This window comes from Schistocerca gregaria, chromosome 1 (genome assembly GCF_023897955.1).
Source record: "Schistocerca gregaria isolate iqSchGreg1 chromosome 1, iqSchGreg1.2, whole genome shotgun sequence".
In the NCBI taxonomy this organism is placed as follows: Eukaryota; Metazoa; Arthropoda; class Insecta; order Orthoptera; family Acrididae; genus Schistocerca; species Schistocerca gregaria.
In genome coordinates, this window is record NC_064920.1 from 374,307,704 (window position 1) to 374,326,103 (window position 18,400).

Sequence of the window (18,400 nt, forward strand, 5' to 3'; positions counted from 1 at the left end):
TCTTGAAAAGGTGTGTAAACAATCATTTTGGCTTTCAGATTCTTTTATTAAAGACTGACCTTTTTTAATAGAGCATAGTAAAATAATGGCCTTGTCATACTTGATAAACATTAACAGATTATGCACAGTGATAAGAAACAATCTGGAAAGCTTCCAAGAATGCTGCAGGGCAGGCTGTGCTGAGAAATAATTGTTAAGAAAAAATTCGATGCGTTGCACCGTTTCCTAGTTATCGTTGAAGATGGCCAACCAGGCGGCTACGTGTGGAAATTCAAGGGGCGTGCTAGATACAAGGAATGTCAATTTCTCTCACAGCGTAGAAGACAGTGCACGAGACTGCTCAGCCTTTGGCTCGGATTCGATCCTTACTACATACCCGATGTTCATTTTTTACATCTCTCTCTTGTTCGGTTTTTGAAAACCAAACGGAGCGTATGTCTTTCGACACCGTCTCTGGCGGGCCGCTTGAATTTGCTCGAGCAACGGCCTTATTGGTTAAATTCAGTGAGAAAAATTCGGAAATGTTATACGTTTCTTGGACGCTGTGTGGATACGGGTGCGAGCAACAGATGCTGTTCATGAACAGAGAATTCAGATAGTAATCTATTCTACATAATATGAAACATTAAAAATAATATACAGCTTTGTTGCTGTAGTTACAGTGCCAGTTGCTAACAGCAGTTTTGAACGCAGAAATATACACAGGTACAAAAGATTTACGATTCTGTCACTCTTCAATATAATGTCTATTCAGAAGATGACTAGCCCCAGCCAGTATGTCTGTAAATGTTATTCAGCTGGCAAACCCACAAAATGGATTGGTGCAGGAATGTTCGAACTTAATTACACCAGAGACCGGAGCCAAGGAGAGGCGATGCTTGCATGACATTGGCAGCAGCGTAATCGTTCGTGGCAGCGCCCTCGCGCCGCGGTGGCGGCTGCAGGAAACGGGGCTGCGTGGCGCGGCGCGGCGCGTATATTTGGAAGTGCGGCGCCTCGATACCGACAGGCGACCGATGCGGCAGGAAACGTATCGAAGTTTTTTCTTAACAGTTGTTTCTGAGCACAACCCGTCCTGACACACCCTTATAAGCGTTTCTGACTGTTTATGGCTAACCTGTATAATACATAACAGCAATAATCTCTGGAAAGGACAAAGATCAAGTACCGGTAATTACATTTCCGCTCAGTCGAATGTACCGCACACATAGCATTTCTGCAAGCACAACAGTGTACAGTTACTGGAACTGGATTTGTGCATTATCATATTAATGTTGTGAAGGTCAACGGCTCATGATGTGAACCCAAACTGGTCTGCATGTGCGAATTGCCACGAAACGGCCAAAGAGACAGAAGCGGATGATAATAAAATAAGACGAGTATTTTTGTCCAACTTATTTATCGTATTACATCTACCATGCTTATCTTAGTAGATTCTGGAGCCTGAAAGTGACAACATTGGCTGCTGAAACGGGTTGCTGTGTTTTGTGAGCGTAGCTGTACACCGTTTTCAGTGCTATAGAGCAACAATGAAATTTATACGATTTGCGTACAGGTTAAGTACAGCACCTTCTCTCTAATCTTAAAGTAAATTAGGATGTGACGATAAGAAGGCGTCTGGACAGCTGCCGTACCTGGGACGAGCCGTTTCCAGTCATGTGGTTCTGGCAAACTGGAGCAGCGCCGTGAAAGAGAGATAAGTAAACGGGAGAAGAGTTGGTCTTTGTAAAGCGAATACATTTAACAGTCTTTTACGGATGTTTACATTTCTCTATGATCTGCCCTGCTTAAGAATGAACTTCCAAAGAACATCAGATGTGTATTACCCGGAGGTACCATACGACTCTTTAAACACACAGCAGTCTGTAAAAATTATTAAGGAGCACAAAACAAATGGGACTGTTAGAACCAAAGTCTGTGAAAAATGAAATCGGTGTTAGCGCTGTAGCAAATATCAGTGCAATTTAGTTCTTCATTTCTAAGTTTTTTAATGTAATTGTGCGTTCAACTTACAGTAAAGTGTAGTTTCTTTCGACATGAAATCTCTTTTATTCTTTTGACTGGGGACTTAATATCAACAGCAACAAAGTATAGACGTAAAGCATGTCTGTCCAGGAAACTAAGAAGTTGTATTATCTGGCGTCAGTTTGGGAACTGTCTTACAAACTGATATACACAGACATAAAGCATGATTGTCCAGGAAACAAAGTTAGATGGTTAGGTAGTTACATGTTCCACAGATGGTCTGAACGATTCTCTTAACGAAATGATTTGGACAGACTAAGTTAATTGGGTTTATATAGAGGATCAGTGTTAATATTAATGTACACATTATTTTTAATTCTACTCATGCAAACAAAACTTAAAATTTTTTTTCAGGCTACCAGTTTTTAAACAGAGCACCGTCCGTGGTATAGAAGGAATTGTCCAGGAGAAATAATTTTAGGTCAGACTGAAAACTCGCTTTGCTACCTGTTAGCTATTTTATAATAATCGGAAAATGATCAAACATTTTTGGCACTGCGTACTGAACACCTTTCTACCGATAGCTTTATTAATTGGTTATAACGGTCTTTTTAGGGTTCGATACCTCAGTCGGTAAAAAACGGAACTCACAGAGTTACTTTGTTGTTTGTTGCCCGCCTGCCTGTCTGTCTGTCTGTCTCTCCGACTGTTGCAAATCGTTTTTATCAGGAACGGGAAGAAGAAAAAAGTTGAAATTTATGTCAGATACTATGGTCTACGGTCTCATAGCAGTGTACAAAATTTAAACTTCTAAGTCGATGAAATTAAAAGATACGGCAGGTTTATGTCACATTATTTTACACTCGCAAACTCACTCATCAAAACCTGCAGAGTACATCCCGCTGACTTAGAATAATGAAATGTTGCAGAAAGAAAGGTTCCACAGTACAACCAAGGACAAAAATCCAAAATTTGGTAATTTGCAATTTCATCATACTAAATTTTTTTGTCTTTTGTTATCAGACTTCCCATCTGCCCGTCAGTCTGTAAAGAGCACTTTTTCTCAGTAGGAAGAAAACGAACAGAGTTAAGTCTACAGTTACCTGGCGGTGTAATAAATGTAAACTACTAAGTCAATGCAGCCAAAGATACGGCCAATTATGTCACATATTTTGACACTCGCAAACTCACTCATCAAAACCTACAAGTTGCTTCCCGTTGAACTAGAATTACGCAATTTCTCAAGAAGCAAAGTTTCACACTGTAACCAAAGGAAAAAACCGAACATTGTTAATTTGTACTTCCATTAAACGAAAAAAATTGTGTCATTTTTTATCAAATGTTCTGTCTGTCCCTCCGTTTGATAAGACCCCTTTTCTCAAGAACGTGTATGCATGTCAAGCTGAAATTTACGTCACACGCTGCAGTCTATAGTCCTTTAATAGTGCAAAAATGTTAAGCTTCTAAGTCAATGCAGTCAAAAGATTCGCTATTTGTGTCACATATTTTCGTATTCGCAAACTCACTCCTTGAAACCTGTAGGGAATGTCCCCTTGACGTAGAATCACAAAATTTGCCTAGAAGGAATGATTCATAGCACACGTAAATGAGAAGAGTTAGAAAAGTGTTAATTTGTAATTATATCACACCAAAAAAATATTTATTTTGTCATTTGTTACCCGACGTCAAACTCGGACTAGCTGGGACCAACATCTTTCCAGTATTAATGTCGATAACAGGAAAACATTGTCGGTTTCTTCGATTCCCAGAATGGATGAACTGTCTACATACATAATTAAGCGTAATTATGTTTGTGCGGAACCCTCAGCGCATGGGTCCTACTCGCATCTGGCCATTTCATATTCTCCAGTGTTGCTGGTATGGGCATCATTGTTCTTCTCAAGTTGTGATGGGTTATTTATGACAAAGTTCATTAGCGATTGTATGAGTTGCGACGATGCATTTAAAATGCCTAATTCCTTGAAGAGGTACCTATATGACGACTGTGGGTGAATGCCATATATTATTCTTACTGCTCTCTTTTGTGCGATCAGTACCTTTATTTTGAGCGTTCAGTTTCCTCAGAAAACTATTTCATGAGACATTGTTGAGTGGAAATGTATAAAATATGTCAGCACGTTGATTCGTTTTGTCCCAAGACTAGCAATTGTACGAAGAGCACAAGCAGATGAACTTAATTGCCTAAGAAGCTCAGTAATATGCTTCTTGCAGTTAAAGTTTTCATTAATAAGCACCCAAAATTTTGGAGCTTGGTACCCTATTTACTGACTCCTATTCATGTGCTTCATCACTTTTTGTTGTGATTCTATTTGCTGTTCAGAACTTAACATAGTCTGTGTTTCAAAATTTAGGGAGAGTTCATTTTCAGATAACTACCTAATAATCCTTTGAACAACATCATAAATACTCTCTTTTGTTGCTTTATCACTAATAAAATTTATTATAGCGCTAGTATCACCTACATAAAGTACCAATTCCGTTTGTTGAATTTTTGATGGAAGGTCTTCACATCTATAAGGAGTAGGAATGGAACCAAAATTGAACCCTGTAGCACTCCTTTCATCACTTCCCCCTAGTCATTACAAAAATTGGTTCAAATGGCTCTGAGCACTGTGGGACTTAACTTCTGAGGTCATCAGTCCCCTAGAACTTAGAACTGCTTAAACCTAACTAACCTAAGGACATCACACACATCCGTGCCCGAGGCAGGATTCGAACCTTCGACCGTTGCGGTCGCGTGGTTCCAGACTGTAGCACCTAGAACCGCTCGGCCAGCCCTAGTCATTACAATTTTCTATCCTTCCAGTATCGTTTGAATTATTCAGCACAACTTTTTGCATTATGTTTGCTAGATTTGATTCAAATCAGCTGTGTGTAAGGCCGTGTATTTCACAAAACTTGAGTTTTTCTACAAGTGTAACATGATTTACGAAATGAAACACCATAGGAAAATCATAAAAAATTCCAATGTGTGATATTTTATTATTCAAGGCCTGCCATATTTGGCTAGTGAATTTGCGGATAGCATTCCCAGTTGAGCAACCTTACTGGAATCCAAACTGTGGTATCCTAAGTAACTGTTTCTTCTTAAATGTGCGACTATCCTTAAATACATGGCTTTTTCGAATATTTAAAAAAAACACATCATTATGGAAAGTGGACGATAATTATTTAAGGCTTCCTTGTCACCTTACTTAAGATGAGGTATAACAATTGTAGTTATAACCAGTCTGGAAAAATTAAATATGTCAGTGATGCATAACATGTATCGCTAAGGAGATTACTTATTAAATTATAACAACCTCTCAGAATCGAAATTCCATCAACACGATATGAGCTTACGTTTTTCTAGAATTTTTATAAGTGTGTTAATTTCAGTGAATGATGTTGCTACTTCATCAGTAAACACTTCCAGGCTAAATTGCCGTGGTCGATCTGTATAACTTCTTCTCACTGACGTTTCGTTCTCAACTATGGAGAACATCTTCCGAGGTGAGTCGACGACTGGCTGCTAGGAACTGGGGTCGCCGCTTATATGGAGATCGTAGAGGGCGCCACCGCACGTCACGTGGCGTCGATATGTAGCTATCTCTGTCTATCGTCTGTTCTCTCGATTGCAGGCAGTCGATTGTCACGTGATTATGCAACGTCGACCGCCATATTTTCTCCAATTTTAATCCTTCTTCTCTACGATTAAAATTGTATTGATGTTTGTGGATTTCAATTTAGTTCTTACGAGAAGAACTAAATCATTTACGAAAAATGGTTATACGAAAAACGAGATTAACCGAGCACTTCACCCAAGTAGAAAAATGCCTAAAAATAGGAGACAGCAACTACCACCAGCTGGAAAAGTATTTGTGCCCTTCATCCATAACGTCACGGATCGCATTGGAAAAGTACTAGCCAAGTTTCAGGTGGAGACTATTTTCAGACCTACTAAGAAAATTAGTGGGTGCATAAGATCAACAAAAGATGCTCGTCACCCCCTAGCCACCCCAGGGGTATATAAAATTACGTGTAGTTGTGGCAGGGTTTACATAGGAACTACAAAAAGAAGCATCAATACACGTTTGACGGAGCACAAAAGAAACTGTCGCTTGGGACATATCGACAAATCGGCAGTAGCGGAACATGTTTTTAAGGATGGAGATCACGAAATAAAATTCGGTGAGACAAGCGTGCTAGCGAGGACGTCGCATTATTATACACGTATGTATAGAGAGGCAATTGAAATCCACAAACATCAATACAATTTTAATCGTAAAGAACAAGGATTAAAATTGGAGAAAATATGGCGATCGACGTTGCATCAATCACGTGACATTCGACTGCCTGCAATAGAGAGAACAGATGATAGCCAGAGATAGCTACATATCGACGCCACGTGACGTGTGGTGGCGCCCTCTACGATCTCCATATAAGCGGCGGCCCCAGCTCCTAGCAGCCAGTCGTCGACTCACCTGAGAAGATGTTCTCCGTAGTTGAGAACGAAACGTGAGGGAGAAGAAGTTCTACAGATCGACCACGGCAGTTTAGCCCGGAAGTGTTTACTGATGAAGACGCCGGCCGTGAAAGCCTACATGGGATGATGTTGCTACTGCTTCTAGTTGCTTAATGTTGTGGAATGCAATTTTTAATATATTATATTGATTCTTCATCTGAACCATTTAATTCTATTTTTGCTGCTACTTTTAAAAAGTGATTCTTAGAAATACCCGAACTTATGATTTATCAATAACAACATGTCTTTTTCGTTAACTGCTATGGTATCTTGTACACTGACTGGTTGTCCTGTCTCCCATTTGGCAATGTTCCTTATAGTTCCAATCTCATAATCTGTGTTATTAATTTCCCTTGGTATGTACGTACTTCTTGACTTTTTAACTACATTCCTTAACATATTACAATATTATTTGTATTATGAAAGTAATGTCAGAGGTTGACTCACTCCGGCCTTTGTATAAATTTCCCTTTTTCTCTTACATGAGAATTTAATTCCCCTACTTATCGATGGCTTAATTATTTTTAATGGATTTCCTGGAAAACATTTTAGAAAAGCAACTTTTAATATTGACACGTATATACCATGGAATAAAGTGAATTTGGCATTAGCAGCCTCTGTTACTTCACTCTTAAAATATCGCATCCTGTTCTCATTAATAAGCCTCAATGCTTTGCATTAACCTGCCTCAAGGCTGTAAGGTGCTATACTGTTTATTTCCATTAATTGCACTCACAATCAGACAGTTGATTAACAACTAGATATAAATAAGTGTTTCAGTATGAGCACTGTCTATAAAAATGTTATTGATCAGTATCTTACTATCTCGTTGCATATGAATTGGAAAACTGACTACTGAAATTAGATTGAAACACCCAACAGATGATTCCAGTTGATTGTTCCTGTCTGTTTTTTAAGAAATTTACACTGAAACGTCCACAGACAACTAAATGTTTCTCCTTGTCTGACAGGTAGCTCAGAAATGTGTCTGCATTTCTCATAAATAGCTGAAAGTATCTGTAGACTGCTGCAGTTACTGGAGAAGTATTCTGCATTAACTACTCGCAATACACGCTTCTAGGTTCTGATCGATACGAGAACTATTAGGACCAAAACTTCTGACTTTGCATCTAGCTTTTACATAAGTTGCAATTCCAATTTTTTCCATGTTAAATTTGAGTGAAACACCATTAATATCTGTGCATGATCGAGAAACATACGTCCTTTCTTCTTCCATCTTTCATTGAAGCAAACAAGTCCATAACCTATCCACTGACATTAAGAATCCTTTGAATCATGACGTTTTATATGTAGAGTACTCGTAATGTACGCACAGGCGGTCTTGTCTCGATAGTGCGTTTCTTACAAAGTAATGACACTTAAGATTGTGACGCACCTCTCAGCCTTACCAGCAGCAATGTCACATGAGAAAAGCGCAAAATATGTTTCGCATGATCGATGTTTTCGAAATTCATTCTGATCGATGTTTTCAAAATTCATTCTGATTGAGAATTAGAATATGCGCCTTGTAATTGTTCAGGCTTTCCCAGCGATCTAATGACATCTTGGGTTGTCGCGTGTTCTGCCGGATATCTGCGTCGTGCTTGCACGATATTTCGGTAGCGTAGCTCGTTACCTTCATCATGTGCGACCTGAGACTACTCCTCGAGTGGACCTGGTCCAGTGGCCTTCCCCCTTCACCAGGCGGTCTCTCTGCTGTCCGCGCCCGCTCGCTGTGATCCTCTGGAGCATTGCCGTTCCCTTTTCCGCCCGCTGCAGTCCTGGGTGTTCCCTTTGCGGTCCGCGCCCACCGGACACGCTCCTGGGTGTTCCATCTTCGGTGTGGTGCGTTTGGAATCCCGTCTGTGGTACCAGGCATTCCCCCTGTGGTTCTCTCCCGCTCAATGTGATCTGCTGAGGTGTTGCCGTTCCATTTTCGGTCCGCTGCGGTTCTAGATGTTCCCTCTGCGATCCGCGCCCGTCAGTCCCGACCTTGGGCGTTCTATCTTCGGTCTGGTGCTCCTGGTACTCTGTATGGGGATCGTTCTCCATGTCCACGCCTTCAGTTCTTCTATTTGTGGAGTGCTGCATCTGCCCCCGTTGCTTCTTCAGCAATTCCAGAGCAGGATCCCAGGCTCTACTTGGCTGGTACCCCGTACCACGGTTCATGAGATTATCGCTCACTTTTATCTCTGTTGACTCCCTTATAACATTGTCCCAAAACCTGAGCGTCTGTGCAAGAAACTTGGTTTCTTCATAATTCAGGGCATGACCTACTTATAGGCAGTGTTCAGAAAGGGCTGATTTTGTTGTCTATCTTTATCGGGCGTGCCTCTGATGTTCCTTGCGCCTGATATATACTGTTCTTGTCGTCTGGCCAATGTAGGACATTCCACATTGGCAAGTTATATTATAAATCCCTGGTTTCCGTAAACCCAGGTCGTCCTTGGCATTTCCTACCAGTCCCCCGATCTTGCTGGCGGAGAGAAAACACACTTGATATTGTGTTTACGGTTGATCCTACTAATTCTGGCAGAAATAGAGCCAGCATAGGGCAAATACGTCACCTTCTTTGCTTCCTTGTGGTGTAGTGGCTGGTTGAAGTGCCATCTCAATTTGATTCAGTGTATATCCATTTTTGCATAACATTATTTTGACATGCTCTATTTTTGTCGATGATTTTCTTGGTCTGACAAGGCACGTACTCTGTGGACCAATGTCTTAAGAACACTGTTCTTCTGTGCAGGGTGGTGACAGCTGCTGGTCTGCAGACATAAATCAGTGTGTGTGGGTTTTCGATACACACTGTGGCCAATTGATCCATCTGCTTTCCTTTTTACTAGTACTCCAGCTGCCCATTCTTCTCCTGTTCTATGATGAACTTGATATTTGAGTGGCACGAGTTAAGATGTTCCAGAAACTCATTGAGCCTGTCCTTCCCATGAAGCCAGGTTACGAAGGTATCATCCACATACCTGAAGAAGCATGTCAGTTTATATCTGGATAATTCCCTCTCCTCAAATCTCTCCATGGACATGTTGGCAACCACAGGAGACAGTGGGCTACCCATAGCTACACCTTCAGTTTGCTCGTTATATTGGTTCCCGTACAGGAAATACGTGGATGTCAGTGTATGCCTGAACAGGTCCAGCAGAGCACCATCAATTTTTTCTGCAATCATTTCTAGTGAGTCTCTCAGTGGGACCCTTGTGAACAATAGTACCACATTAAAACTAACCATGATGTGCGAATCTATGATGCATAGTGGCTTGAGGCATTGCAGGAAGTCTTCCCAGTTTCGGAAATGGTGAACACATTTCCCCAAATACAGAGACTGCAGAGTTTTCAAATACTTGGCTGTTGCATAGATTCCGCTGCAGAGTGGAAATCTCATTATGGATATAATTTAAAAGATTTATATTGAAAAATCACATGTTAATGTAGCTCGAAATAAGCCAATGAAAATGGGACATGCTGGTACAGTTATAATGGGTGTAACCACGAGGCTGCTGAACGCAAGCAGACAAACGTGCATCCATAGTGTTGTACAGGCGCCAGATGTCAGTTTGTGGGATGGAGTTCCATGTCTGTTGAACTTGATCGGTCAACAATCGAAGTTGTATGAGCAAGACGGTGAGATATCGTTCGATGATGTCGATTGGAGACAGATCTGGTGATCGAGCAGGCCAAGGCAACATGCTGACACTCTGCAGGGGATGTTACAGCAGCGATATGTGGGAGAGCATTGTGCTGTTGGAACGCCTCTCCTAGAATGCTGTTCACGAATGGTGGCACAACAGGTCGACTCAACAGACTGACTTAAAAATTTGTAATCAGGGTGCATGGGATAACTGTGAGAGTGTCCTGCTGTCATACGAAATCATACTTCACACCAGAACTCTAGGGTTAGGTTCAGTGTGTATAGCAAACGGACAGTTTGGTGGCAGGCCCTCAACTGGTCTTCTTCTGACCAACAAAGGGACATCACTGCACCGATGCAGACCCAGCTTTCATAAAAAAAAATATATAACGGTCCTCCATCCTGCTCTCCAATGAGCTCAGACTTGAAGCCACTGAAGTCGCAAATGGCGGTGGTTTGGGGTCAGTGGAATGCACGCTGCAGGGCGTAAGACTCGAAACTTTCTTTGAAGTAACTGATTCGCAACTGTTCGTTGTGTCACCGTCGTGCCAACTGCTGCTCAGATGCCTGCTGCAGACGCAGTACGAGGCGCCAGAGCCGTACGCTGAGCACGGTGGTCTTACCTCTCGGTAGCGCTATGTGGCCATTAGGAATCCATTCTTCTTGCGACCTTACATTCTGATGACGACCGGTGGCAGCAGTCATGTACAGTGCCTACGTTTCTGCCTAGTCTTTCTGCTGTGTAGTAGAAGAAACAGGCAGCTTCTCGGAGCCCTATTAAACGACCTCGTTCAAACTCAGTGGGACGTTGATAATGGCGTCTTTGCCGCCTTAAAGGCATTCCTGACTAACATCAGCTCACCACGTCCAGTCTCAAAGATAACTAACGGCACGACCGTTACAGCGTGAGTTTAAAGTAAACCTGATTTGCATCCTGTTAGTGGCGCTACTAGAGCCATTCTTATTCGACTGGCGCAAAATCTGAATAGACGTCGTCTTTCAGATGTACAAACACGCCTGCCAAATTTAGTTTGGGTGGCAGAACTCCTTCTTGGTGCTGTGGTGTTTTCTACATTAATGTACACTCCTGGAAATTGAAATAAGAACATCGTGAATTCATTGTCCCAGGAAGGGGAAACTTTATTGACACATTCCTGGGGTCAGATACATCACATGATCACACTGACAGAACCACAGGCACATAGACACAGGCAACAGAGCATGCACAATGTCGGCACTAGTACAGTGTATATCCACCTTTCGCAGCAATACAGGCTGCTATTCTCCCATGGAGACGATCGTAGAGATGCTGGATGTAGTCCTGTGGAACGGCTTGCCATGCCATTTCCACCTGGCGCCTCAGTTGGACCAGCGTTCGTGCTGGACGTGCAGACCGCGTGAGACGACGCTTCATCCAGTCCCAAACATGCTCAATGGGGGACAGATCCGGAGATCTTGCTGGCCAGGGTAGTTGACTTCCACCTTCTAGAGCACGTTGGGTGGCACGGGATACATGCGGACGTGGATTGTCCTGTTGGAACAGCAAGTTCCCTTGCCGGTGTAGGAATGGTAGAACGATGGGTTCGATGACGGTTTGGACAACATCGATGTACTGTGGAGACCTCACGCCCCACGTGTTGAGCAATTCGGCGGTACGTCCACCCGGCCTCCCGCATGCCCACTATACGCCCTCGCTCAAAGTCCGTCAACTGCACATACGGTTCACGACCACGCTGTCGCGGCATGCTACCAGTGTTAAAGACTGCGATGGAGCTCCGTATGCCACGGCAAACTGGCTGACACTGACGGCGGCGGTGCACAAATGCTGCGCAGCTAGCGCCATTCGACGGCCAACACCGCGGTTCCTGGTGTGTCCGCTGTGCCGTGCGTGTGATCATTGCTTGTACAGCCCTCTCGCAGTGTCCGGAGCAAGTATGGTGGGTCTGACACACCGGTGTCAATGTGTTCTTTTTTCCATTTCCAGGAGTGTATTTCTCTGTCAATGGCATCGAGAACAGTATCTTTTACTCAGAATATTTCGCGTATTCTGCCGTTTCTGATGTGACCTATTTTGGAGGCGCGACAACTCCTTCATCAAAAATGGCTCTCAAGCGCATCGATTTATTTTTGTCCTTTTCATTTAGCTCCCATATTTCAGCATCATATGAAGTGATACTGTCTGCGACTGACTTCAGCAAGACCCTTTTTCTCTGTGTAATGTTGTTGCGCCGTGTAATTTTTTTCTGTGTGATTAATGCTGCACATAGGCAATGAACTTAGGTTTGTATCAGGTAATCCCACGTGCTAGACCCGTTGCCTTCTCTCGGCTGTCCACAGAGGACCCGCGGCCGAGCCCCATCCTGCAGACGATCACGCTGCGCGTTGTGTCGAACGCGGAGTGCGCGCCGCGCTTCGAGATGTACGCGGAGGTGGGGCCGACGCAGATGTGCGTGGGCGGCGTCGTGGGGCAGGACTCGTGCGGCGGCGACAGCGGCGGCCCGCTGATGAAGGTCGAGGCGCTGGACGGCCCGCCGCGCTACTACCTGCTCGGCGTCGTCTCGTTCGGCTCCAAGCGCTGCGGCGCCTCCACCATGCCCGGCGTCTACACGCGCATGGCCGACTACGTCCACTGGGTGCTGGACAACATGCACGAGTGAACGACTGTCCCCGCCGCTCCTCTCCTGGGACCTTTCTTCCTTCCACCAGCAGCGTCCCTTCTACCAGTCTACAAGGTCTCATTCACCTTTACGCTCTCCTCAGTTTAATTGTTCTCGCCGAGACTTCTTCCAGTCCGTATTCTCTCATCAGATATTGTACTGTATCAAAACTCCAGTTGTAATTAGTGAAACATTATTATTAACATACACCTGTAACATAAATTTACACAGCAGCAAAGAAATTTTAAACCTTATTTTCCTTACCTATTTCCTTGAGACAACAGTGATCTTCCAACAAGTACTCTTTTCACCATCAGTTTTCTTTAAGTAAATACCCGTAAAGTTGGTTACATTGGATTCGATTGTCCAATCCAAATGTTGCTAACCTGGTAGCAGTCACCACATTTGGAGTAAAATGAAATTTTCTGAGCAATAAGACCCAAATAGATGAACTCTGTTTGGTTCAGGAAACTAAATTTCTCTTAAAAGATAATTGTGACTACCACTATTTCGTAAATCTGTAACGCCAATTGCATAAGTTATCAATAATTACCTTTTTTCAAATACTGTGCCACAATGTGGTGGAGTTTACAAACGAATGTATGAATAATGTCTTCCTTCTTTTTCACATAGTACACTCAGTGCACACATACTTTATTCTTTGTACTAAGCACCTATGGCAGTAAAACTGGAACATTCTGGAACGCCTCTGTTAGATTCGTTTCATATTATTTAAGATGTATTTCGTGCTGTGCACGCTAACACATGTGTGATTTGGTTTTTTACTTCCTGTTTATCTCCATTCAGTTGCATAGAGCTACATTACAGTATCGATTTTTACAGCATGCACCCAGTGTATGTTACCTACATTTTGTGCTATAAATTCCTTTCTCTATTTATCCTCTGAATGAATGAATGAGTGAGTCTGTATCTTGAATTTCATGTGGTAGCTATACAGCATTTGTCTATCTACTGTGGTAGTAACAATGTAGCCAACGTAGCTTTCTTAGTCCAGGCAAACCGATGTGTACCCTTTTTGTAGTCATTTGACAGTATTTGGTGCTAGAAAAGGTTCCTCGTCTCTTCCAGCTACCTGAGGGAAGTTTGTTACAGGGAGAGAGTGCTCTCAGGACTTAGGACTGAACCTTTACTGAGTGAAAATGGTTGTCTTAAGAGCGACTTGACACTGGTGAGTGTGCTAATGTGTTGCTATTCTAATTGATGTACATGTCTGATTTGCTAGTTCACTTTCAGGTTCGGTAGTCGATTTCTTATATTGTTAATAGTTTCTTCACCAGTATATGTTATGTGTGTAGTTAGTTTTTCCAATCCTTGCTTGGTATAGCCAGAACACATGGTGTATGAAGTTGGTTACTCCAGTGTAGATTTAAAGTTCAGTTGCCTGACTTTTCTTTTAATTGAATTGTATGTGTGAACTTTTCTCGTGTGTATGTGTTTTATTTCTACTGATTTTCATTTAGTTTCAGTTTTAAGTTTCTGTAGATTTGTTCATGCCATCTGGGGGTTATTTCACTGTGTGCATTTCAGAATCATCTTGTGTGAGTTGTATTCTTAATACCGTCAAATAGTTCATTGCTCTTTGTGTCTATATGGATTAAACTTGTGTTCTTGAAGTGTTCATGAGCCTTACCAATTTTGCATCTTTGTTGAATAGCGATGGATTTGAAGATGTTTCACGTCATTGTACCTTATTTTCATGTCCAAGACGGTGCAGATAAAACTCTTTGTCAGAAAGTGTTCTTTAGTATTCGTATTCACAATATTTCAATCAAAGTGATAGTGATGAACCTCTAGCCTTTGACTTATTGTGATGGGCAAAATTCTTTTATCTCTGTTGAAACTATCAGTTTTAAAAAAATGTAAAGAAATATGTGACAATACATCTCTGACAGTAATAGATTTCTGATTGAGAACCAAAGGAAATAGAAATTATTTACTCTTCCTACAAATCATGACGAAATCAGTTATCAAGTATCTGATTGCGAGTTTTAAAATATCCTTTAACAACCCCTAACAACTGTTCTGCAACACTCCTGTACGCAGTGGACAAATTACCACGTTTTGCTGCTGCAACTGCATGATCAGCAACATGCTAAAAATATTTCGAAAGCAAAACTGTGATCCCTGCAGACTGCAACACATGCTCATAATAACTGTAATAACTACAGCCACATTTTTTTCCGCAGAGAAATTGAATAATCAGAAGGGGTTGGGTCAACGAGCCTTACACAGTGTAAAATAAATGAAAGTAACCAATAAAGACTTAAATTTACTACATTCGGAAAATAGATTATTTAAACAGTGACAGACTTTACACAAACCTTAATTATTACACAATGTCTATACTTGATAAACACATCTCTGGTCACAACAAACATACGAATATTATTTTCAATGTATGCATACAAAAAACCTGACAAAATCCCATGAGAAACAACTATGTGCAACAAAATGGCATATTACAAAAATCTCATTTTCTCCTCACATTGATGGTACTTCATTTAAGAGGATAGCAAAATATTATTTACAGTCCTCCAAGAGTGTAAATATCTTTCAGTTGTGTAAATGCAAATATTATGCAGAACTGCAAATATTCCAAAGAGTGAGAAAATCAATGTACAAGTATCAGGACTCAAGGATTCATTACATAGATTATGTCCACTGACAAGCATACCAAAACGTTTTAGTGTGTCATTCCTTTTCATATTCAGATAAAGATACTGTACAGTATCAGTAGTAATAGCATAAGGCTCAAGTACACCTTGCTAAGAACCAAAGAATTCATGAAGATCACAAAAGCATTGACTTTGTATCCCTTTGACAAAACAGGTTTTGATATAGAATATCAAATCTCATATATGACACAATCACTGACACATATCATAGTGAATAATTGTAAGCTATATACACCTGGATATAAATGTCAACATGTGAATAGGCACATAAGCTCAGTGCTCATTAAATGACTCAAAACATATATGATCACAGATAATTACATAAGTGTGGCTAGTTTCTTGAAGTGAAATTGTAATTATAAGTTTAGGCTAGTCACACAGTGGAAAAATTGTTATATATAAATTCATTTTCTGAATACCATAAAATACATGTTTTGATCCAGAAAATGCAAATTGTGTGACATGTAACAGCATTGAATGAAGTACGCATTTGTCCAAAGATGTTAACAGTGACATTTTTTTTTTTAAATTGTTATAATTCATCATAGATTCCAGAGCTGATATATACTTAGTAATTATATGTGATTTTATTATCATGCAATGGAAAATTAGCATTGCTTGAAGATACATTCACATACACAGTAAAATTATAGGTAAACAATCCAAATATGTTCATATAACCCAATTTTTGTGCTAGATACTTAAGTGAGAAATATATACAGCTTTGCATGTAGTTCCTTCTTATACAGAATAAGTGACTTGAGCTACAGTCAATGTAAGTTAGTGAAGAACATAATTTCTCATGATTGCATATTCAATCTAGTTCTCTTAACTTACTACTCATTCAATCATTGAGTAATAGGTCTGTGATAATCATAAGTACTTCCTTATTATTATAACATAATTATTTCATTCTTAAAAATCGTAGTAGTGCTTACATTACGATCATCAAATAGAAAGTAGAGCATCAAAAGGTCGAACTTTCTTGTGTGTGCGGTCAGAATTGATTGGAGTCCAAATCGAATGGAGTCAGAGTCTTATGGAGTCATAACGGAATGTAACAATAATCACAACAGCAAAATAAATACAACATTCAAAGGGCATATTTTATAGAGCAACTAATAATGACATAACGTACTCTAAGATGCAACACAGAAAAAGGTTTATCCTTGAACCGTTCAGTACTAGCCGAAATAAATGATTTATTAATCGAAAATGAAGCAATTGACTTCAGTGTTGCTTAATGACAAGAGAAAAAATCATCTAACAATCATTAACTTAATGTAATAGAATCAGCACTGCATCACTGCTGTAGAGGAACTATAAGAGAATGTCAGAAATAAAATTATTTAAATAGAAAGGCTATTAAGTTTTGTAGTAACTTATTTTAAGCAGTTAATTACAATATGCATAAAAATGTAACTGATCAACTTGCATCAAGAAGTAAAAATACTACCAGCTAAAGAGAAGAAGTTGTCAAAATGCATAACATATTTTATATAAATGTCTCAGCTCAATGTTTTTAACGTGACTTGGTTCTTTTGGAATGTCTAGTTCTCTGTAACAGATCACTGCAACATTCGCATTGTTAGAATGTAACTAGCTCTCTAAGTACGTTATACAAGACTCCAATCTGAAAAAATCGTTTAGTTCATACAAATGCATACAGTTCTCTGTTTTGTATTACTTCTGCAACAGAGAAAAATTCAATTATGATCATATCACACACAAAAATTAAAGTATAGCAACCGTAAACAGTAACAAGTAGAAAAACAAATTTATTTGCTGAGAGAATTTCATTTTACCAGATGAAAAATCATTTCACACAAATGTCACGTGATTCAGCAAAAGAGAAAAAATCTTTGTAAAACTATCCATGCTCATCACTTGACAAATACATTCACATATGCACTCTTAACTCCGAATAGGTGAGAAGAAAATGTGTCATCTCGTAGCGCTGGTGTTTCTTACTCCCAAAAGTTTCGTGTTTTCTAGAACTTTAAATATATATAGTAGGTATGATTGGTATCTCAAACTGTAATTCGTGTTCTTTCCCTAATCGATAGCTCTTAATGCCATAATGCTGGAGACATGTCTTGACAAGGAGCTGCTCTGTCTTCCCTGCACAGCTGTGGGCCTGTCCGGAAATATTTACTGAGGGATGGTCTCGCCGCCAAGATGCATAAGGTTGTAACAAAATCTTTAATAATTTTACGTGTACGAAATTATGCACCATGCATCTTGGCAACAAAACTTCAGTAGATCTGTAGTCCCAGAAATCCTTTCATGATAAAATATGTTTTGACTCTATTAAAAGTTATCCTGGCATGGGACGCCACAGTGAAAGTTAACCTGTTGTGCAGACTATATAAAATGATTGAGAATGTAGTAAAATTTACTAACAACATTTATTTTTTAAAAGAAAAAACAGACATAGATTATAGTTATTGATTGAATACAGTAAACAACCAACAGTTGCGTTAAGAGAATAATGACCAGACTACTTGTACTCTGGCCCTAAAAATGTGGATAGCGCAATCTGAATTGATATGACCCTGACTTTGATTGATAAAATCTTCTGAAGTTAATGTAGGTGCAGCTGAGAGGAAGCGACGATTGAGAACTGTACACCCTGACAAGGCCGGAGCAGCAGTACGTTACCCTGTTTGCTTTGTGCAGCGATGTAAACTGCAGCTGGCGAGATGTGTGCGGCGGAGGCGAGGCGGCACCTGTGAATCAATCGCGGCCACGAAAGAAATGCAAAATATCACGGCCTAGCGATCGCCATTTGCTCTCTACTAGAGTCCTGAAATCACGATAGATTTCAGAGTGGTATACCCATTCGCAGGTTACACCAAGGACACACTTGGCTCACTTATACGACAGAACGCACAAGGATCCTAAAAGTAAAGACTAG

At 40.6% G+C, this 18,400-nt stretch overlaps 1 protein-coding gene across 2 annotated transcripts in view; it reads left to right on the plus strand.

Moving 5' to 3' along the window:
* The window catches only part of LOC126336639 (spaetzle-processing enzyme-like), a 183,168-nt gene extending 167,148 nt beyond the window's left edge, over nt 1-16,020 (plus strand). For both annotated transcript variants that reach the window (XM_050000598.1, XM_050000683.1), the window contains one exon: nt 12,468-16,020. In XM_050000598.1, the coding sequence (XP_049856555.1) occupies nt 12,468-12,787 (320 nt within the window). In that variant the 3' untranslated portion in view covers nt 12,788-16,020. The remainder of the gene's footprint in view (nt 1-12,467) is intronic.
* The last annotated feature ends 2,380 nt before the right edge of the window (nt 16,021-18,400 follow it).